The 23094-nt window shown below is 40.6% G+C and overlaps 3 protein-coding genes across 5 annotated transcripts in view; 2 read left to right on the top strand and 1 right to left on the bottom strand.

The window, feature by feature from the left end:
- The first annotated feature begins 95 nt into the window (after positions 1–95).
- Positions 96–10745, top strand: appl1 (adaptor protein, phosphotyrosine interaction, PH domain and leucine zipper containing 1). The gene is made up of 22 exons (XM_085776883.1): positions 96–257; positions 1553–1651; positions 1759–1818; positions 2124–2195; positions 2378–2465; positions 2765–2806; positions 2965–3023; positions 3680–3826; positions 3931–4013; positions 4160–4321; positions 5038–5226; positions 5342–5384; positions 5471–5527; positions 6625–6716; positions 6869–7048; positions 7181–7233; positions 7764–7938; positions 8484–8520; positions 8659–8799; positions 8889–8939; positions 9024–9113; positions 9781–10745. Exons 1-22 carry the CDS (start codon positions 204–206, stop codon positions 9931–9933), a joined length of 2127 nt encoding a protein of 708 aa, XP_085633009.1. The 5' UTR covers positions 96–203; the 3' UTR covers positions 9934–10745.
- A 3750-nt stretch (positions 10746–14495) lies between these two features.
- LOC146987626 (ADP-ribosylation factor 4-like) lies at positions 14496–16831 on the bottom strand. The gene is made up of 6 exons (XM_085776887.1): positions 16597–16831; positions 15931–16011; positions 15737–15846; positions 15570–15641; positions 15072–15194; positions 14496–14891 (listed from the first exon to the last, which is right to left on the bottom strand). Exons 1-6 carry the CDS (start codon positions 16661–16663, stop codon positions 14805–14807), a joined length of 540 nt encoding a protein of 179 aa, XP_085633013.1. The 5' UTR covers positions 16664–16831; the 3' UTR covers positions 14496–14804.
- A 1632-nt stretch (positions 16832–18463) lies between these two features.
- Positions 18464–23094, top strand: part of ip6k1 (inositol hexakisphosphate kinase 1) — a 36008-nt gene continuing 31377 nt past the window's right edge. For 2 of the 3 annotated variants that reach the window (XR_015035849.1, XM_085776884.1), the window contains exon 1: positions 18464–18686. The gene's annotated coding sequence lies outside the window, so the exon portion shown is untranslated. The remainder of the gene's footprint in view (positions 18687–23094) is intronic. The other variant, XM_085776885.1, reaches the window with a different exon arrangement.

Below are 23094 nucleotides of genomic sequence, written 5' to 3' on the forward strand. Positions count from 1 at the left end.
AAACAAAGAACCAATCAGATTCATGGAAGTTGTTTCCTATCCAATCAGAATCCACTTGGGGGGGCGGGACACTCGGAACTGGGTGGATGTGTTTTGGGCTGTTGTGAATTTTGTGTAGCCAAGAAATCTTGAGTGGGAGTAGTCGATTTGTGGACTGTTTTGTTCGTCGATTGGCACAGATTTCCAACGCACCTGCCGCCGTCATGCCCGGTATAGAGAAGCTGCCGATAGAGGAGACGCTGGAGGACAGTCCGCAGGTAACGCGTCTCCTCCTCGGAGGCACCAGCTAGCTCGCTCGCTAACGTTAGCTACTTATCCGGCTAGGCTAACTGTCTTTGTAGGCTCAGTGTTTGCCAGCAGCCACTGAAGAGATGCTGCTAACGGGCCGGCTGACCAAAGCTGTCAGGTCGACGGGTTGAATAGGAAACACCGGCTGTGTATCGGTGTTAAAATAACCTCAGCTGGGGGAGGTGCCAGTTAAAACGTCAAAATGTCAAGCACCGTGCAGGGTAACTTAGCTCTGCACTGACATGAACTAGTTAAATGGGCAGCTAGCTACTTCCTTAGCATCTGAGATAACAGCCCCCCTTCTTTCAAGGGGTAACTGTGTATTTCTCGGCCCAGCAGTAGTGTCACTCTGCCGTTGTTTTGCTATAGTTAGTAGGGCACATTAAGAAGAAGTAAGCGGCTCCAGATGAGATCAACATACCACAGTTAGTGCAAATCACCTGCTGTGACGTCCCTGAACGGACAGCAGACACCTGACAGGTTCAGTCAAATGAACCCACCGCAGGATGTTTGGATCGTTTAATTTCACTAATCGATTTATTGGCCCAGGAAAATCAGGCTCCTGCATGGGCCCTCCCTGCATCTACAGGAAATTATTGAACAATTATCTAAATAAGTTATTAAATATTTTGTTTTTTGTTTAGTTTTTTCGAGTAAAAGTGTGAAGCACTCCATTGTGAGAATTTTCTGCTTTTCCTTTCCTATATAAGATAAAGTAAACTGAACATGTGTGGGTTTGGACTCTCAAAACAAAAAAAGGAAGTAATTTAGGATTGTGGGGGTTTATAACAAGTTATTTTTACAACAGTCTTACATTTCAAAAGGGCGATTCATTGAGATCATAATCAATATCATAAATAATTGTATAACAGGGGATTTATCTACACTGATTTGTCTTTATATGTGCTCCATTCATAGTGTAACACCTGTGTAATTATAACAAATCCTTGGATTAGTGAGTAATACACCACAATTCATAGTTGTTGTATGACTTTTACATACAACTTTATTTAAATGTTGTCTCAAAATGACAGTTGAGAGTTACTGTGGCAGATGAGCTTGCTAAAGGCAAGAACGTTGAGTCACACCTTGATAAGAGGACTGTACTGAGGGGCCAGTTGCCAGGTGTGGATTTACATAGATAAATATGGGTTTGGTTTTTGGCAGCTACACAAAAGACCGTTTGGAGCCATAACTTGCAAAGCCTTGTGGATGCACTAAATGATAAACACTTTTATTGATCCTTTGTGTGTTTTGAACGCAGACGCGCTCTCTACTGGGAGTGTTTGAGGAGGACACTGCAGCCATCTCCAACTACTGCACACAGCTCTATCAGGCCATGCATAGGATTTATGATGCACAGGTATGATGCTTCACACATCCAGTGCCACCGGCATTGCAGGTACAGGCTGGAACGCACAGTAACAGTAATACATGGCTTCTGATTGAATATGTGTCTTTTTTTTTCAGAATGAGCTCAGCGCTGCAACACACCTGACCTCCAGGCTGCTGAAAGAGTATGACAAACAGGTGGGACACTTTCTTCACCAGCCCTAACACTTGAGACGCCACATAATGTTATTTACAGTTTTATAACACTCGCCCCACATTTTTAATACTGGCTGTCAACCTTATCATGCCAGCTACCTGCCCATTGCTTGAGTCTGAAACAAGGCATCTTGAGTTTTATAAATATGCAATGACCATTTCAATTAGAAACATGTACAGCTCAACCTTTGTCCAGCATTTTGTTTGATGATGATGAGGAAATTTTCATATACTGTGTGTTTGATGCATTTTCCTAATACTCCATTCCTCCGTGCTGTTTTCTGCAGCGTTTTCCCCTAGGGGGCGATGATGAGGTGATGAGCTCCACTCTGCAGCAGTTTGCAAAAGTCATTGATGAGGTGAGAGAAAACAAACGCACCAAGATGTTATCTTTGTTCTGTCCTTTTGGATGTGCTGCTGCACAAACAGAAATGACCTGATATGACCCCAGGATTTACTGTTGTTATCTGTAAGATGGAGAGAAATAAACACTGTTCACCTTCAAACTGTCGTTCCACTGATTTGTCTTTTCTTTTTCTAGTTGAGCTCCTGTCACGCTGTCCTGTCCACCCAACTTGCAGATGCCATGATGTTTCCCATCACTCAGTTTAAAGAAAGAGATCTAAAGGGTAGGAAACGCACAAAAAGACACTCACTGCATGGTCAAAAGTATTTTCATTTCACTCAGTTGTGATGGTTGAAGGTGTAGTGCTGCATGGTTTTCCAAAGGATGTCTGGACTAAACTGCAGGAATTTGCAGACTGCAACCACACAGTTGTCTTAAACATTCAAACTTTCCTTTAGTAGAACTGAAGAGCACTCGACCCAGACAGAAAGTAAACATGTACCAGTGAGTGGAGTCCACATAAACAGAACAAGCCATAAACATATCCACTGCTTTCTACCTTGTGTTTTTTTCTCACACCAGAGATCCTCACTCTCAAAGAAGTCTTCCAGATATCCAGCGATGGTAAGTTAAGTTTATGATTTTTTTAAAAATGTTTTTAACAAAATGCTACCCAAGTTCCCAATCATCCTCCCCCCTTTAACTTCTGTTCCTGCTGAAAAAGAAATGTATATATAAAAAAAAGTTGAATTACTTAAAAAGTAGCACCTGTTTGTCTGCAGATCATGACACAGCCATTAACCGATACAGCCGCCTGTCCAAGAGGAGGGACAACGACAAGGTAACCACATGAGTGACAGGACGCCCCTCAAACAGGTTCATTATTCAGTGCTTTTCAGAGTTTGATACTAAACTCCTGGGTGATGCTTTCAAGTCAAGTATCCTTTCTGTTATGGTTGGACAACAATAATGTAACACTTTCAGTTACCTGTCCACAAAGAATTCACAATAAAACTCTTTTTTATGTCTTAGATTAAAATAAGTAGAAATGAGGCTGAGCTGTTTTGTTTTTTTAAATAACTGGAACCCAATTGCATAAGGAAACTCCTGCGAAAACAATTAAATATGGACTCAACCTCTGCATTTTCCAGTCTGGTTTAAGTTTTTTAAATCATTATTGTCTAATTGGACATTTTCATTGTTTAATACGCTCTTCAATTTCTTCGACTGATCATATTGATTTCTTTCCAGGCAGCCATTTCAGTTTCTTTTTTCATTAATCCTGTATCAGGATTAACCTCTATGAGAGGCATCTCGTCTCAGTGAAGCATTGTGCAGTTGATTGTGTTGTGAAGGGATGCAGCTATGACAGGCGGTGCTTTCAAAGCACGGCTACATATTCACAGCAGTTTTCAGGATTCCCAGCCGCCTGCTGCATCTTTGTCAAGACGATGTTTTCTTAAATCTCGTTACTGAGTTGAATCTTGTGTGCTGTAGGTGCGGGCTGAAGCTGTGGAGGACGTCTACACCTCCCGCAAGAAACAGCACCAGACCATGATGCACTACTTCTGCTCACTGAACACTCTACAGTACAAGAAGAAAACAGCTCTGCTGGAGCCACTGCTGGGTTACATGCAGGCCCAGGTACACACACAACTGCTGCTGCTAGTAACCAATCAGAGTCAAAGACTGAAATGACAGACCGTACACTTTATGTTATGTCCGTGTTGTTATGTCCGTCTGTGCAGATCAGTTTCTTCAAGCTGGGGTCAGAAAATCTCACCCAGCAGTGGGAGGATTTCCTGGGAACCATCGGCACCAGCGTCCAAAAGTAAGAACCCTAAGATGCACACGCATCTTCGCTGGAAAAAAAGAGGCTGCATTTCTTCTGTCGGTCTGTTCTACATTCAAAGTCTTAAACGCAGTAAATCCATGAGCAGTGGGCAGCAAATATGAATTTAGTGTTTGTGTGTTTAGTGTCCGTCGCGAGATGGAGGAGGAGGTGGGGCAGATGCAGCAGACCATTCAGCAGATGGAGAGGTCGTGTGACTCGCTGTATGCGCCGTGTGACCCCGACCCCGCCCACTCACCTGTCTGTCGTAACCTCACCAGGAAACAGGGCTACCTGTACATCCGCAAGTAAGACACACAAACACACACACACACTTAAGAACTTTCATTCAGAAACTGTTTGCTTGTTTCCAACCTGTCTTGTTATCTGATCTTGTCGCTTTTCAGTGATGTTTCTGGATCTCAGCTGTTAACCTCATCTACTGTCATTAATGATAAAAATCAACAAAAAGCATATAAAAAAGACCCCAACTAAAAAAAAAACAAACCTTAAAGGGATAGTTCAACATTTTGGCAAATTTGCCTATTGCCGTGATCCCTATATACGGTAAATTGTATACGGTTAATTACCTTTAATTACAGGTGCATGTTGTTTTGAGATTTGCGGGGCAGAGACACGAGCTACTCAGTTAACACAATGGAGGTGAATGGTACAGGACCCAAATACACAACCCAACAACTCCAAAACGCTCTCGTGGACAAGTTGTGACCTGCACATTCACCACGCTATGAAATAATAATGTAACATTACAAGACGGACAGACACGGCTACTGGGCGTAGTGATTTCAAAAGCGCAAGTAGTACCAAGTATTTGCTTCGTGTGTTGTAATGTTACTTAATTATAGATGATTACTTTATAGCGTGGTGAATGTGCAGGTCACATGGAGTTGTTTCGTCAAAATGTTGAACTATCCTTATAAATATGAATAAAATTTTAATTGTGATGCCACTACATTAGCTGCCAGGTGGATAAGTAGCCCTCTGTCCTCTGTCTGTCTCTCAGTAAGACGGGTCTGGTGTCAACATCCTGGGAGCGTCAGTACTTCTTCACGCAGGGCGGTAACCTGATGCAGCAGGGCCGTGGCGAGGTGGCGGGCGGGCTGGTCACAGACCTCGACAACTGCTCCGTCATGGCGGTCGACAGTGACGACCGCCGCTTCTGCTTCCAGGTCACTTCCTTCGATGGCAAGAAGTGAGAGATCCCCCGTTCTTTACTTCCCTCCGTCATGACGACACTGTGACTCCTCTCTGTTCTCGCCGCTCGGATGTTTTCAGGGTTAATGACGCTGTTTCTCCTCCTCTGTCAGAGTGGTGACGCTGCAGGCGGAGAGCAGGAAGGACTGCGAGGAGGTAAAGAGTTTTTCTGTCACAGTGACCGTCACTGACTGTGAGTTGTGTGTTTTCTCACACCGTCGTTCTGCTGCTTCTTCCACCAGTGGATCTCCACCATCAACAACATCTCCAAGAGGATCTACCTGAGTGAGAACGCAGAGGTCTGTGTCGTTGTTCACTCCTCAGCTGTCATGTCACCGGTGAAAGAGAAAACTTTAGCAGATGTTTTCAGGTGTAGTCCATCCTGGTTTCAGATCTCAAGAGGCATAAGTCAAGCTATTAGTCCAGCCATTTAGATCTGTCTTTCCTCCTGATTTCACTCATTCTCAGTTTTAATGTTTGTGTTCTGTCCATTTTAACATGTTACTATTTGCATCTGTGAATAGATCAGCTCTGAGATTAAGGCAGTTTTGAATAGGTTGGGATGGATGGGGTGATGATGCTAAACACATGGACACTATTTTTAATTTTTACATTTTTACCTTTATTTGGAAACACATGATGGCAACAGTGCACATAATCTCCATAATTAAATCCCTTTCTCTTTTACAATGCAGTTATAACAATTAACAGAACAAAAAAAAAACAGGTTATGTTTAATCAAGATTTAAAAAAAATGTAACAAAATAATCATAGCAGACAAAAGAATTAAATTAACTCAATTATATGAAAGAATGGAGTTTCAGGACATTTTATATTTTCCAATCCTTCTTGATGTGATTCTTTCCATTATAAAGATTTCACAGGTAAAATCAAACCAGTCCTCTATAAATGGGGTGTCTGGATTAAGCCATTTTTTGGAATTGCTTTTCTGAACAGATACTATTTTAATGTTCATACTAGGACTATGATTCTTCATGCAGCAGGTGTACAATAGTCACTAGACAGAAGTATTGTAATATTGAAAAGTAATGAATTTAAGACATAAATAACATGTCCATGCATTAACCCCAGGTCAAATAACCTAATCTATAACTTAAATCACCACAACATAACTATAATGATAATGTGACATGCTGATGACACATGCAGGTGAACTTATTTAAATTGCCTCTCTCACTCTGTTGCTAACACTGTCTACCTTAACAAACACAGAGTAGACGTTCCTGATGTAAACAGCGAGACCATTTTTACTATTGTCTTCGTTTAGGAAGTCGACAGTAAAGGTGACAGGGAATAAAAAACCTTTTAGATAGATGCTTTCACATTGTTTGCCCATTGGCTAGTAGAGCTGACGGTGCCGTCTTCCTATTGGCAGGAGCTGGCAGCCAGAGTGAACCAATCAGCTATCGAAGCTGTGACGCCATCACCGTCCTTCCAGCAGAGACACGAGAGCATGAGACCTGGCAGGTATTACAGACACTGAAGAGGTGTCATCGATGACCTCATAACCAATCAGCCGCCAGTTTTAATGAAGATGAAGATTTTAAACTGGACAAGACCTCCATTGATACGTTGATAGAGTATCTCTTTCTGTCTTTCTCTCTTTATCCTTATTTTAGTAAAGGGCGTACGGGGCGAACAAGCAGTATCAGCTCTGTGGGGTCCGAGCCTTCGCCGGCTATTTCTGTGCTCTCATTGGACGCGCTGGTTGCCCCAGAAACCCCAATCCAGTTTGACATCATTTCCCCTGTCAGCGAGGAAATCGCAGGACAGAACAAGTCGGCAGCACAGTCTGGCAGGTCGGTGTGTATGAGTGTGTGTGTGTGATGCTTTAATGATAGCAATGATAATATTCGGATCAATACAAAAATAGATCTTCAAAGCAGCTGAAGCATGAACTGCCATCTTGTGTATGTGTGTGTGTTGTACAGGAGGAGTAATCCGTTTGGAGAGACAGGAGATGGCACTACAGAAGACAGTGAAGGTACAGCGTGTTTGTCTTGTTTTTCTCAATAACCTGTTGGGTTGATGTATCTGCTTCCAAATGTGTCATTGTTGTGTTCAACAGAAAGTCCAAGTCAGTATTTGAGTCCAGCATTGTCTTCTCCTCAGTGTGATGCACTAAACCACAGTGAACACGTAAAGGCCGAGGACTGCTGGTTGTTTTTTAGAGCTACTGGTTAAGTAAAAATCAGTGCACAGCCTCACCCCTGAACATCAGGACTGTCTCAGACTAAACTGGGTTATTTTACTCCAGTGTGTAACTGCATGTTTCTCTTCAGAGTTTGGATCCTTACTAAATCCCATGCAGATGGATATACTGTATATCCACTGTTTATATATTTCCCATTATTTCATATTTAACATCGGATTTATTATATTAATTTTTTAAATGGAAGAACCCTTTTAAAGTATTTGTTTCATTAAGATTATTATAATCTTGACTGAATCTCCCCGAGTGGAGACGTAAACAGACAATATCTTGAGTGTTTTATTTTTGTTGTGTGTCTTCAGACTCGATCCTCCACCAGCTCTTCATCGTTCGCTTCCTTGGCTCGATGGAGGTGAGGAGCTCCGAGTCAGCAGACGTCATCTCTGAGACCATGAGACAGATCCTGGCCGCCAGAGCCATCCACAACATCTTCAGGATGACCGAGTCACACCTGCTGGTCACCTGTGACTGCCTCAAGTAAGAGCCATCGTATGTTCAGTGTGGAAGGAGCGTTCAGCAGCAGTAGCAGCCTCTAGAGATCAAAGTGTCCATTGCATCAGTTTCATGTACAAGAAACCGGAAAGGTCATGAAAATCTAATGCTTCCTCCTCTGGGGAGGGGGTTCGCTCAGCGAATTGTTAAACTAACCTTTGACCCGAGTCATAGTTTGATTCACTTTGCTGGAAATGAATCAGCTGCAGCCTCAAGCTAAAGTGTCTGCTAACAGTTACCACTCAGATGGAGCAGCCATGCTGTTATTTTTTATTCCAAAAAGCAGTGAAACCTCTAAGGGGTTCCTGAACAATATTCATAGTCATTGATTTGGTTCATGTATCATAATGTTGCAGCATATTTTGTTCATTATTCAATATTCCTTGATCATTTTAAATGTAAATAAAAAATTGATTAACCATGGCCAGTCATGTGATTAATAGCAGTTGAATGTTTTAATTAACTAACAGCTCCAATTCAGAATAATACTGTTTGGTCTTAGAGTTTAATGTGTGTACTTTTCTTTTCAGGCTTATTGACCCTCAGACACAGGTCACTCGTCTCAGGGTAAGATGGTGTTTCTCATGACACCAGATCCTTGTTGTGGTTTCAGACATGTTTCTAGTGGTTTGTGAGTGTCTTCTTGTCCTAATTTATTGCCCCCTCTTCCCTCCTTTGTCCTCCCCCTCTTCTCACCTGCTGCAGTTCCCTCTGTCCAGCGTGGTCCAGTGTTCGTCCCATCAGGACAACAAGAGGCTGTTTGGTTTCGTTTTGCAGTCAGTGACTGCGCGGAGCGACAGCCGAGCCGTCTGTTACATCTTCGAGTCCAACAACGATGGAGAGAAGGTTCTGCTCTTGTGTTTGTCTCACTGTCCAACACTCTGTCTGTCCCTGACCCGTCTCACTGACCCGCGTGTCTCCATCCTGTGTTGCAGATCTGTGACAGTATCGGTCTGGCCAAGCAGATAGCCTTCCACTCTGAGATGGTGAGACTCGACCGAAACACCACGATAACGAAGCGGTGGTAATGGTTTCTTCAGGTGTTTGTTGTTTCTGTTTGTTCTGTGCAGGACCGTCAGGCGGTGGAGAAGAGGAAGGAGCAGGACAAGGCCAAAGAGAAGCAGCAGGAGGAACTCAGCAAACAGAGACAGATAGAGAAGGTGTCCTTTAACCTGTAACCCTGAAACATGACTCAAACCTAAGAGTTTCCATTTGGACAAAAGGCCAAAACATCTAAAAAAAAAAAAATACAACAAAAAACTAGAAATCATCACCTCCATTTGTCTGCCTCAGCCACTCAGACTAGTTAATTATAGTGTGACATCTTGGCTGATATATAGATATGAGGTCATCACAGCCTTGACCTTTATTTTAGAAACGTTTTATTGATCATACATCCAGTGCACCGTTAGATCAGTACTAACAGGAGAGGGTCATAAAGATTCATATCTTTATATGGCACAAGAATTGGCCTTGAAATATGAGCATTTTCTGTCATAGATGAGAGAAACAAATATAAAGATAAATAAATGAGATATAATGTCCATGTGTATAGGACGGATGGACAACCTGAAAACAGCATGTCTCTGTCTCTGGCTGTCAGCGGCACATACAGTAATAACATGTGGGTGGGGCCTACAAATGTTCTCCAACCTGTCAGAGGTGTGGACCACTTCAGGAGGAGAGAGGAATTTGATTACACTTTGTTAGGACTTGTTAAACTGATACAAGTCTGAAACTACAAAAATTAAAGTGCAATAAAGACAGAATGGGCAATAACTTCATTTATCATTGAGTGTTCACCATAACATCTCTTTTGTCTCTCAGGATCTGGAGGAGCAGAGCCGTTTGATCGCAGCTTCTAGTCGTCCCGCCAACCCACCCACTGCTGATGGACAGTTCCTAGTGCTTAGCAACAGCCAGTCAGAGGACAGCGACGCTGGGGATGAGGGGAAGAAGAAAGGCGAGTCTGAAGCCTAACAACACGCAGGGGGATGCATGTTTTACCTCCCACGCAGCTCCCAGCTGCAGTAGCTCAGGAATCAGAGGAGGGGGACACCACCTGCCCACCTGGGCTGCCCGGGGCTGGAAAACATGCGCACCCTCTCTGCCGGACTCTGTTTGAAGTTGGTGGTGGAACCGGTCACTCTGAAAACGGAGGAGAAACTAAACACACCCTCAGTATACGAGGAGGAGGAAAGGTCTCATCGCAGACTTGTGTTTTATCTGTGTTTAAAAATGCTGCTTTTTTTTACGGGCTCCGCTATCGAGAAAAAGACAAAAAATCTAGATCAACCTGTAAGTTTCTGTTTTATATATGTTTATTTTATTAAAAAAAAAAGAGCTACGAATATCGACAGGATTTAAAGCAGAACAACACGTGAGGACTAATGAACCAGGGGACGTCTAAGGAATCACAGAATGCAGATTTGGACCGTGTCAGAGATCCCAAAGGGCCACAGGAGAGGAAACATGTGACTAGACATGCTCTGAAACAAAAATGGAGAGAGAGAAAGAGTCTTATTTTGAAGACTTACTGTTGTGATTTGTTCATCTGCTTCTTCTTTTCTTACATCCTGTTGGACTGAAGTATCTCATCTTATCTCTGGTTTTTATTCACCACAGGATAAAAAAATGACTTACAGAGTCATCATCATTGTAAAGCTACAACGATTAGATGATTTATCAGTTAAGGGATTGTTAGCAAATTAATTTGGAACTATTTTAATAATAATTATCAATGATAGTAATAACAAGGAAACACTTAAGATCTTGTGGTTTCAAATTCTCAACGGTGAGAATTTGTTCATTTCCAGATCTTGAGCGACTTAAATATTATGGGAGTTTGTTGGTTTGCTGTAAGAAATTATGGTTGGTATTTTTGGTTTGTAATATTCAGATGTTTCCAATAATCAAATGGGTGATCTTAAAAAAAAAAAAAAAAAAAGAACCTCAAACTAAGGAAAGCTACTGTCTGTGGCGGGGGAAGAAGAACGGATTCAGAAATCTGAAACATCAACAAGTCTCCAGATAACTTAGTTCATATGATGCTAAATGTGGTTGAAAAGAATATTTTTTGGTTAACTAAACCCCAACTCAGATTAGTGTCTCTGATATACACAACACGACAGAACAGGACCCGTGCTTTGGAAAAGTGTCAAAAAATCACAAGTTTGGCACACAAATGTAGGAATCATCATCATGGTTAAAATATAGAACAGCTGACAGATGACTGCAAGTGGATGCTAGTTTGGGGTGTCAATATAAGTATGATAATTAACCCTTAAACAAAATAAGTGGTCCACTCTCATGGAAAAAAAAACAAAAAACATATAGAGCTTAATTATGAATCCTACAAAAGATCCCAGAGCTTTCAGCGGGACCAGATATTAGATATGTCATGCAGAAAGTTAGGAAAGTGACGCACTTAACAGTTACAATCCAAATGAATTTCAATAGTGAATACTGAAAAATACAAACATCATGGTGTAGTACGATTCTGTCAATGTAGTTGCAATGAATGAAAGATTTAGTTCCCAGAGGTCAAAGGTCAACTGAAAATATTCTGCGCCCAGCCACTAAACAACTTTGTGCCAATATAAACTTTTTATTTTATTTTATGTGTCACACTTGTTCCTTTGCTGTGTCATTCTAGCCAGCGTCAGCCCAACGTCCTCAGCTGTTCATGCACCTTGTTGCACCGTGTGTTACTAGCATGTTGTCAGTGCGTGTGGTAAAGAAAGTCGGAATTTAAGCTGATTTCTCTGCAACTTCTGTCTCTAACAAAATTAATAACTGCATGAAAGAAAAGCTCATTAATAAGAAAAATATACCGATTACCAGTTGCCAGATGCTTCGCTCTTCCCGTGTTTGGATTCAGAAACGTTGGAGATCAGTCGACTAAAGCACAAACCTGATCGAACGGTCTCCTCGCTCATGCTGTTTCTCAAGATGGTTTAATAAAAACATAAATAAATGAGATTTCCTGCTTCTTAAAAGAAAAAAAGAAGAAATTCTGGCCTCAGCTTTTGGGTTTCTCTCTGCTGAACGATATGTTTTCAACTCTGAGGTGTAAAAGCATCAGAATTGTGCTTCTTTCAAAGACACAGACGGTCCGTCTTCTCTGCTCAACGACCAGTTGTGTCTCTCCTGACGTCACAGTGTGGATCCGTGTGTTCACAACACGTTTATCCGAGTCACTTCTTGAGGCCTTTAATTTCCCTTTTATCCAGAGTGATTCGCTGTGATTATCTGTAGTTTCAGGATCATAGACTTTTGCATGTTCAACGGACAAAACCTCTTCAGTCGGCTGCGGGGAAGTTAACGCTTATGGAAATCAACAGTTACTACTAATGATGATTTTGTTATGTTTACTTTTGGGAGGATTTTGTTGCTGTAACCAGGTGAAGGACTCGTGTTGATGGAGCTGCACTTTAACAACAGACAGAACACGACAGGATTGACGATGTTGAACTGTAAATATGTTTCAGTGATAAATGTCCTAGTGTCATAATTAATAAATAAAAAAAAGGCTTTTCTGTGATAAATAAAGCACTAACTCCACCCACTTGAGTCAGCCTGCTTATTTCCCAAATCAAGCAAAACTCTTGGAGCTCCAAGAGCTGCAGTTTCTCATATTTTGTACATTTAAAAAGTTATCTGTAATTTTCAGAGACTGAACCTCACTATGATTGATTTTTCAAATGATTTTACACAAGTTGTTAATATTATGCAGACAAATAATAATTATAATACAAACTTAATATGAAAAATATTTTATTATAAATGTATAAAATCTAATTTATTATTTTACCTATGAACATTTCTCTGGTAAATTGTTAATTCAATATAAAAAATATACTTTGAATCTTACCTTTTTTTCTTTGTTATTATGTCATACTTCAAAATGATATTGTGTGTTAATTAAGGGTTTCTAAAAATCTAGAGCTGCACCTTCATTTCTGATGAGTTGAACTATCTTAAAGGCATCGACATGCAGGGTCAGAGGTCAACATCTGGTCATGGTGATGAAGATCAGAAAAATGGGCTAAATAACTAATCTTACATCTCACCCCAAAAATAAATTCTGGACTCAAAATAACTCGCTGGAAAGGATGGATCCGACATAGAGTTGTCTTTTATTTCCTTTAACCAGAAAGCAAACAAAGTTCAACCCGAGCCACTTACAGATACAAAGTTTGAAAAGAAAAGTAACAAAGTATCAGGCTGCATGCAAAGCACACCCCAAGACATACATCTAGGAGTAGTTAAGTGACTGACTCCTTACCAAAAGTTGAAGGCTTATATAGGCCTAGGTCTATTCCCAAGTCGATTCACCAGACTGTTCTCTGAGGGTCCCAATTCCCCTCGTCCCCATCCCCACTGCCATAACTCTATCAGATGGGAGACGTGGAAAAGGCGATGGCAACCGCCTTCACAGACCCTGCATAATAATGTGAACCTGCTTGCTAGTTGACCTCTGATCTACCCCTCTCTCTCTCTGGCTGCACATAAACAGTTGGCTGATCTTTAAGTCACAAAACATACTCCTTTCAATTAGATATACAGAACAAAACATTATATAATCATTTGTGATCATTTAAGATGATCAACATTAAATCTTAAACTAATAGATACATAATGAGTATATGTCTTTTTTTATAGTAGCATAATATTGTCTTTCAGCATTAACCTATTACAAACTTTCATGTCATTTATGATGAAAAATACCACAACAATGGGAAACTCTAAATCCTGTTGTGTTCACTCATGAATTAGCCAATATCACAGCGTGGACTCAGTACTGTTGCTGATATGCTGAGTCAATGGGGATTTCCATTTTTTCCACATTTTGTCACAATTTGTTTTCATATTTCCTAAGACAACGACAGGCTGCTACTGGAGTTTTAAATGACAACACACAAACTGACCATACCAATTTTAATATATGACACACATGATAAATAATAAATAATACAGACTCACAGTACATGTGACAAACAACACAAAGGTGAGAATAAGAGAAACACCTACTGTAAGCAGATAATTTAAATGAACAGTATACTGTAGGCCTATATAACTTTAAATTTCCATTACAAAACCAGTAGAGCAGTGACTCACATAACATTAAATCTGCATTCATAGACAGCATTTTATGAGGAAATGTGATTGTTGCATAGTTGATTTCCTCCTAGAAGTGTAACATCACTAATAACAGATGATATATACAAATATGAAAAACTATAAGTGCAATAATTCAAAAACAGATGAAAAGAAGAAGATAATCAGTGCAATGAAAATGTGTTCACCATCTCAACAACATACCTGTCTGTCCTACAGGATCATCAGATCTACTTATGTGACAAAAAATGTCAACAGATTTGATTGAACATTGTTCTTTAGCTGGATTACAGCTCCAGATTAAGGCCACATCAACCTGACAGGAACTTGAAACATTAACTTTTAAATGTAAACTTTAGTATCTGACTTTTATAGTGGTCAATATCTTTTGAGTTTAGTGCAAAACATCTTTCGAACTGTTGAATTATTCCTAAAGTTAAACATTTTTGACTAAAGTATGTAGATGTTATTTATATAGACAATATAACGTAGACATAGAGTATAAGAATCTTTTCAAGGCACAGCGTTTTCCCTTTACTGCAGATTAAAAACAGTTTGAGGTGATAAAGCTAAAGATACATTTCCCCCTTTCACATTGTTGCGTTGACATTTCTCCCTGTCTTAGTGATTCCTTTCAAGGTGTTTTCAGAAGAGCTGGGATCTACAGGGTTTCCCTGTCTCGGCCCAGTTCACAGAAGAGTCATCAGGAAACCAGGAATAATCCAGAGCTCCTACTGCTGCAGGATCTGGTTGGAGAGCCAGTCCAGACCCTCGACCAGACCTGTACCACTGACGGCGCAGGACTTCTGGACAAACCACTGCACGGACACACAGAGGGACAAAGACTTTAAATCAGCCAGTTGGTTTAAACCCGGACTGTGAGGATAAAACAACAGTCATGGTGTGTTAACCTCTTGTCAAACCCGTTGTTGTGTCAGTTCATGTTTCTGTGTTCAAAATGGTGTTACAGATTAAGATGAGATGAATCTGTGACTCACTGGCTGTGAGATCCCTGATAGGCGCAGTGCTGTAGTGACATCACTGACTGACATGGCTCTGGGCAAATCCTGTTTGTTGGCAAAAACCAGAAGGGCGACATCTCTCAACTCGTCCTCCTCCAACTGCAACACAGACACAACAAAGGTGAGTGAACATTATATTTAGACATGAACCAATTAGAGATGTCCTCCTCAGGTGTAATTTAATATGGGAGTGGATCAGTGCTGGGGACACAGAGTTGATTTGCCCAATTAAGTAAGTTTTACTAATTTTCTGGCCCCCGAGAATCTGAGATCCATTAGGAGACATTTCTATTGTCATTTAGTAATCCAGTCTAAACACAGTGATGGGAAAGACAAAATGCAAGTTTCATTTTTTTTGTATGGCAAAACACAGCTATTATTGAATCAGTTTTGTTATAACTAGGTTTTAACATGTATCTGTGTGTGCGTGTATGCACACGTGATAGTGTGTTGAAACACTAAAAAAGCCATTACCATCCTGTGCAGCTCATCTGCAGCCTCTTTAATCCTCTCAGGGTCGTTGCTGTCGACCACAAATATCAAACCCTGAAGAGACAGAGAGAAACACAGAAGCAGGTCATTGCACAGGTCCTGTTGTTGTAGTAACTCTGTAACAGTAATAGTAATAGTAGTTGTGTTACCTGTGTGTTAGTGTAGTAATGTCTCCACAGAGGTCTGATAATAGTCTGACCACCAACATCCCAGACTGTGAAACTGATGTTCCTATACTCCACTGTCTCCACGTTAAAACCTGCACACACACATACGGTTCATTTTATGGAACATGAACTTGTAACATTTAATATTACATAATAAACACATCAGGTGGACTGACCTATGGTTGGGAGGGTGGTGACGACCTCGGCCAGCTTCAGTCGGTACAGCAGAGTGGTTTTACCTGCTGCATCCAGACCCACTGCAGCAGCACACACATACATGAGAGACAATAGCAATATTGATTATGTATTGATGTAGTCACAGACTAATTAATGAACTGTTTCAGCAATATTCAACATTAATAGTACTGTATTGTTGCAACAGGTTACTTTATTTAAACAACATTTCAGACACAGACAGAGAGACACAACACTAACGGGAAAATATAACCGTAATTAAATCATTAGGCTATTCCCAAACATTTAACGGGTTTCTACAGCATTCATTATGTTACTGTAAAGAGCAAATACCACATACAAATGTAATTTAACACCTGTTTCATGATCACAAAGAAAGTAGGCCTACAGTATGAAAACCATTGCAGAAGATGAGGAAGGATTATCCCCAGGTTCATGATTGTATTGATATTTATATCACATTTTACTAGCTATACTATATAAAATATTTCCAAGCAATGCTTTATTTTGCCAAAATCAGACAAAAAATTTCAATTTTGAATGTAAATGTAACCTGTTTTGGAGTAAATACATTTAATTTCTCAGACACTTTATATGGGCCTGATTGTAAAACCACAACTTAAAAATGGATTAATCAGGTCTCTCACCCATTAAAATCCTGACGGGTCTCTTGGAGGTGAACCGAGAGAAGACGAGTGAGATGATGGTGCCCATGATGCTTCACGTAGAAAGTTTCTTCTCCGCACTTAGCTCGCTGTGTGTGAGTGTGTCGGTGTGTGTGAGTGTGTGGGTTTTTATAGAGCAGCAGTAGTATCGAAAGTGTGTGTGTGGATTGTGAATGTGTGTTATCCATGGTGTCACACCAGCCGCTGTCAACACGGGACACGGTGGAAACAAACGCGTAGCCGCTGTCAACACTGCACACCGGAATTCAATAAATACAGACTTCAAAATAAGAGCTCCATTTGTTTCTTTCAAACGTAAATTCACTTTATTTACTTGAACACAATTGAAGAATAAAACTGACAATGTTATCTATTTTTCTTTTTGTTGCCTAAGCCCTCGGGAAATAATGAAAACCAATCGCAAGTGCCTCGCAGGATACGTCGGCTACTAGCAGATAGGCTACTACATGATTTACTAGATGCATTGTATTTACTTCTTTCTTTTTTTACTTGAGTCGCACAGGTGTGACTTAATATTAGAAGTAGTAACGCTTGCTACGCCTATACTTTACTTGAGTACTGGTTGTTTGCTGCTTAAACGCATTATGTAAACTGGTGTGTTTACTATTAGACGTCGGACATTTTATTTTGAAAGTCCTGTCAGCAGCATCCAGCCACATGAGCTTCTGCATGGCTCTCAGGGTGAACTCCCCTGACACCGTTAAAAGTGTTGCCTATAGGTTTGAAAAAATAAAACAAATGTTCTGACATGATATAACTTTGCTGTGGCTCTTCTCTGTCAGCCACAACCAACAGTTTAATAGGCCACGTTTACTTTGTTATCTTGTTGCATTATCACATGACAATGTCAAAGAGATTGCAATTGTATGAATTATAAACACATATTGTTATAACAGGGTGTAATAACAGAAAAACACAAAAAACGGAATTTAATTGTTTCTCAGACATAGAGGATTTTTATGTCTGAGTCATAAAAACCTGGCCTCTCAACCAATTGATAGACCAGTTGCAGGCAAGTTGACATCCCCTATAGTACCTACCTCTCTCACTCTTTACCAGTGATTTGAATCAGGTTGTATATTTATTTTATTTTATCTTATTTTGTTTGCTCATCATCAACCATTGTGCTACCTAAACTGTATCTTAGGGGAACCCAGCACTGCTCTTTACTGCTGCTGTGAGTAGACTATGACCTGGGCAAATGAGAATATGCACCGGCTGCCATAGGTTTGAGAATTTAATGGAAAATAAAACAAATGTTCTACACAACCAACAGTTTAATTGGCCACGTTTACTTTGTTATCTTGTTGCATTATTATTACATGACAATGTCAAACAGATTGCAATTTACGAATTATAAACACATATTGTTATAACACTGTGTAATAACAGAAAAACGGAATTTAATTGTTTCTCAGACATAGAGGATTTCATGTCTGAGACATAAAAACCTGGCCTATCAACCAATTGATAGACCAGTTGCAGTAAACATGACATCCCCTAAATACCTACCAGTGATTTGAATCAGGTTGTATATTTATTTTATTTTATCTTATTTTGTTTGCTCATCATCAACCATTGTGCTACCTAAACTGTATCTATAGGGAAACCCACCAGCACTGCTCTTACTGTATTTTTTGTACTTTATTTTTTATTTTTGTACTATTTATATTGATTGTGATATGGACCTGTGTCTGAAATAAAGTCTATATATATTACTGCTGCTGCTCCTAGTGGAGGCGTGAATCACCGAGGTTTCCCTGCGGGCGGGGCTGGAGGCGGATGAGGCGGATGAGGCGGGGGGTCTAGGTGGGTCCAGCTCCAGCCGCCAGGTGGCGCCACAGCGTCGCACTCCGGCGAACGGAGCGTAAAAGCAAAACAGGCTGCGTGAGCTTCCCTGTAATGACGTTAGCCTCCGGGATGTTTTTTTTTCGTCGTTAATGAGTTTGGACACCGGGGACCGACATCCATGAACCGCTCCTGTCTCTGAAGCACATCCACCGTGAACTCCGCGAAGTCCAGTCGGTGTCGGCCCGGGGATCTGCAGGTATGTGGTCACCGTGACAGCCCGGTGTCGTTAACCGGAGACACTGCGTAACGTCAAACCGTGATGTTAGCCAGTTAGCTCGCGTTAGCATGTACGGCTACTTCAACGGCGCTCCGTGTCGTAAAGTAACGGTAGTGTTTCCCGCTAGTGTCCGGGATAGAGAGCCGCTGAAAGGAAAAATAAATAAAGGGAGGGGGGTTTAAAACGAGATGACACGAAACATTGTGAAGTTTTAGGTTTATTAAAGTGATTTAGGAGGAGTGTAGCAGGCTTAGCCAGCTAGCGTGTTGCCAAGCTAAGGTCAAGAAGCTGGCCAGTCTGACAGCTAACGCTAACCAACATGGTAACTAACTACCAGCCTGGAAACGTGTTGTACGGCAGCCAGGCGCATTATTAACATCGCTGTCGGTGAACGGGAACACGGACTAACAGCTTAGCTTTAGAAACCGGGATGTTTTTGTTGCGGTAATAAGAAGTGGATGCTTAAAAGTTTTGTTAGCTGGAAGCTAGCTCGCTGTAAATATCATTAAGGTCAGGTCGATTACCTGGTGAAATGTGTCGTGTCCTATTATCATGAGCAAAGACTGCATGTTGTGTTGGCAGGAGAGGTTTGGTTGGTGTAATCGGTTTTAAACGTGGTAGTTTAAGCTACGCTGGGTGTGATGATGATAACCACGCTGCTACTCGTGTTTATTTGTTGTCAAACTACTGATGCAGGACTGCCTCATCATGCTGCCCCACAGTGACCATAATATTGGTAAATAACCCACTGTCATCCATCAGCGAGGCACTTCTGGTGTTGTATAGATTGATGTATATATCATAGTGGGAGTGACTGGTGGCTCTCCGGAGGCTGTGGGAGTGATTTGGCCTGTATGCAATGCTAAATATCCTGCTGGTGATGGCTACCACCACTCTGTCCCTGACATCCACCCCAGTTAGCAGGGTCCTTAGGGTTTGATGATGACAACAAGAGGCTCTGTTGTCATTTGGGGAAAGGAAGAGGGTCACTTCCCCTCTGTGTGCCAGGTTTCTCTCATCACCAGCTTACATCAAGGGCATGTGTCCAGGTCTCCATACACAAAAGCTGAAGATAGTAATTGTGAGAAATTTTTATGGAGTACAGTATGCTTCATTAGATAAGATAAACTTTATTTTTCCTTGGAAGGAAACGTGTCTTGGGCACAGATGCTGACACAGCCGCCTCCTAAAACCACACTCATGTTCACAACATACTTATAATAAACACATGAAGCATAGTACACATGGTGTACACATTATAGTCATGGCATGATAGCTGCATTACATGGATTTTACCACTTACTACTATCACGACATTAGTTTTAAGTCCATAAAATGCAGAGAACATGTAACATGTACAAGTAGTAATTTTGTACAAAATGGAGCAAATTAAGTCTTATCGGCTGTATTTGCCTCCAACCACAATATTACTTTTTTTTGTAATCATGTCTGTAAGAGAGGAGATGTCATTTCTGGTCACCTGCATTGGAAAGTATAATTACATTTAATGCAGTCATCCTTTCTGTTCTATAGCATTTCGGAGCTTTTATACTCTATAGTGGATAGTATTGTTGAACTGGATGTTTCTGTGATGGCTCCAGCAGTATAATTATTTTGAATTCAAGAAAAAAATATATGTCTATCTCCATATCTCTTCAAAGCAAATGTAATAACAATATATTATGGGCACAAACTTTGGGAAACAAGGGATAAATGTATTTCTGTAGAAGATGGCTGCAGTTATTTACAGCCCCCCCACAGCCATAAATCCAAATCTACAGCTGCATCGATACTTGAACATGGTAGTGACGTTAGTGACATCTGTGTGTGTTAGAGTGAGAAAACTGAATTTCTGCTTAACACTGTTGACATGTTTGGAGATTTAAATGATTTAGATGCAGATATCAGCCGTGCTTGTTGTGTACCTACTTTTTTGTTTGTTTGTTTGTTTTTTTTTTGCTTTTTTGTGTGTGGAAAGTTACTGACGACATCAGAGAGCTGTCAAGAGGTGGCAGGGTTGTGGCTGGTCACTGAGAAAAATGTATCTGACAAGAATATGAAGGCAGTTACTCTGAAACACCAACCGGACCGGTGTGAGGGATTGTTTGCAATGAGCAATTCTCCACTTGTTGTCTCCTGTTGCTGTATTCAGTACTCGTGCCCATGCAGTTAGATGAAATTGTTTTCATAATTCATGAATCATTTTCATCATTTTAAAATAATTGTTAACTAGTTCCGTCTTAAAATAAGTGCATATATTTTCTGCATGTTTCTGTTTCATATCATACATCCATCCAGGCTGCACAGCTTGTACGTGCTGGGTCACTGAAGCCAATCCCAGCTGACACAGGGTGAGGGCGAGGTTCATTTTGGACACGTTGCCAGTCTATCACAGGGCGACATATAGACTCAAACAAATCACACGCTCAGATTTACACCCATGGGCGTTTAGAGTCACCACTCAGCCTCACATGCATGTGTCTGGACTGTGGGAGGAAGCTGGAGAACCTGGAGAGAGCCCAAGCAGCCACAGAGAGAACATACAAACCCCACCCACAAAGGCCCCAGGTCCAGGAATCGAACCAAAAACCTTCTTGCTGAGAGGTGACAGTGGCGGGTTAACCATGCCAACAGTGTAGTGTCCATTGTTTTATATCATTTTCAACAGGATATCACATTAATTTGTTCTTTTCAAAGTCTGTGTCATAGGTTAGCGTTGTTGCTGATACAGAATCTGAGGTCAGTTTTGTACCATTCAGGTGACGCACCTTGACCGTCCTTGTTCACCTCATGTTAAAGGAAAATAAAAAAAAGAAATGGCCTCCTCCAAAACTCGCCAACTTGTCCTCCCGTGCTGCTGCGTTGTGTTTTCGGCCATTCTCCATGTCTGTCACTATAAAACCAGCATATACCGTTACAAAACTATAAATAAATAAATAAATAAAAGAAGAAATGACATGGCAAACTTCTGTCGACTAGCTGAAGTATAATTAAGCCGCGAGTCTATAATTTGATAATTTGGCCTTTTCCAGGCAACCAGCCAACAACCACCACTTCTGCCTCTGCTCCATCCATTCAGTCAAAGGAAGGACCCTGGAAAATCTTGCATAGCCTTTTGGTATGAATAGATCAGTCTTGATTATTTCACCCCTGACCAGTCCCATGCCCAAGGATTTGTAAATTAGCTGGCTACTTTTGGCTTTTTGAAACTTACAAGATCCCAACTCAGTCCAAAAGAAGATACTCACACACTCCACTGCTACATGATGGTCTTAAAACATGGCTTCTTGGAAAGAGTGGGTTAGTGATCGAAACAACTTACTGTAGAATATGAATAGATATAACAACCTTGCTTTATTAATTTCCAGTGTATATGGTTCATATTCAGCCTCTGTAGCCTTGAGGTGACTTCATGAATAGAAAGTCTTAATGGCAGAAATCAGATGACAGTGTATAAGTATTCCTACCACGAAGCAATGACAGGAATCAGCTTGTGGATAAAAAATGAAGATGATGTGAATGTTGAAAGTTAACCTCTAATAATCTATAGTCACACACTCTTTTCTAGAACCGCAACAATTAATCGGTTAATCGAACAATAATCGATTATTAAATTACTCGTCAACTATTTTGATAATCGAATAATCGGTGTGGGTAGTTTTTTCAGAAATTCTCTGATTTCAGCTTCTTAAATGTGAATGTTTCTGGTTTCTGGTTTCTTTGTTCCTTTATGACAATAAACTGAATATCTCTTTGGTTTGTGGACAAAACAAGACATTTGATGAGGACGTCATCTCGTGATTTGGGAAACACTGACATTCTTCGACATTTTTTAACATTTTATTGACCAATTAAAACAGATTACCATAATCAATAATGAAAATAATCGTTAGTTGCAGCCCTACTGTTTTCTGCTCTATATATCGGCAGCAGAAATTCAGCTTTTTCACATTTCCTTCCTCAGATGCCCCAGCTTGATAACATACTGTATGTTATCAGTACACAACTATCGAGGCTGCAGTTTGCTTTGAGTGCCTTTGCAGTAGTTTTGAGCTGGATTATATTGAATAGGGCATAATAATTTTGATAATCAAGTCAAAATGTGTAACACCTCCTCTAAGGTGCAGGTTTCATTTTGAAACTATTTTTGTGTTTTGGGAGATCCAAGAAGTTTGACCATTTTATAGACAAACTAAGATATCAATTTATTATAATTGTTTGCAGATTAATCAGTAATGACAGGACAGTGATCAGTAGTTATAGCTCTGACATTCCTATAATACTGAGTAAAGTGTTTTTCCCAGCCTGTTTCCAAAAACGAGTCGGGGGAGAAAATTAGAAACAGTTGACCGTAGCCTTGACCAAAAAGTTCAAACTTAATCTGAGCATAT

Source organism: Trachurus japonicus, chromosome 5 (genome assembly GCF_045865225.1).
Source record: "Trachurus japonicus isolate A0001 chromosome 5, Traja_1.0".
NCBI lineage: Eukaryota > Metazoa > Chordata > Actinopteri > Carangiformes > Carangidae > Trachurus > Trachurus japonicus.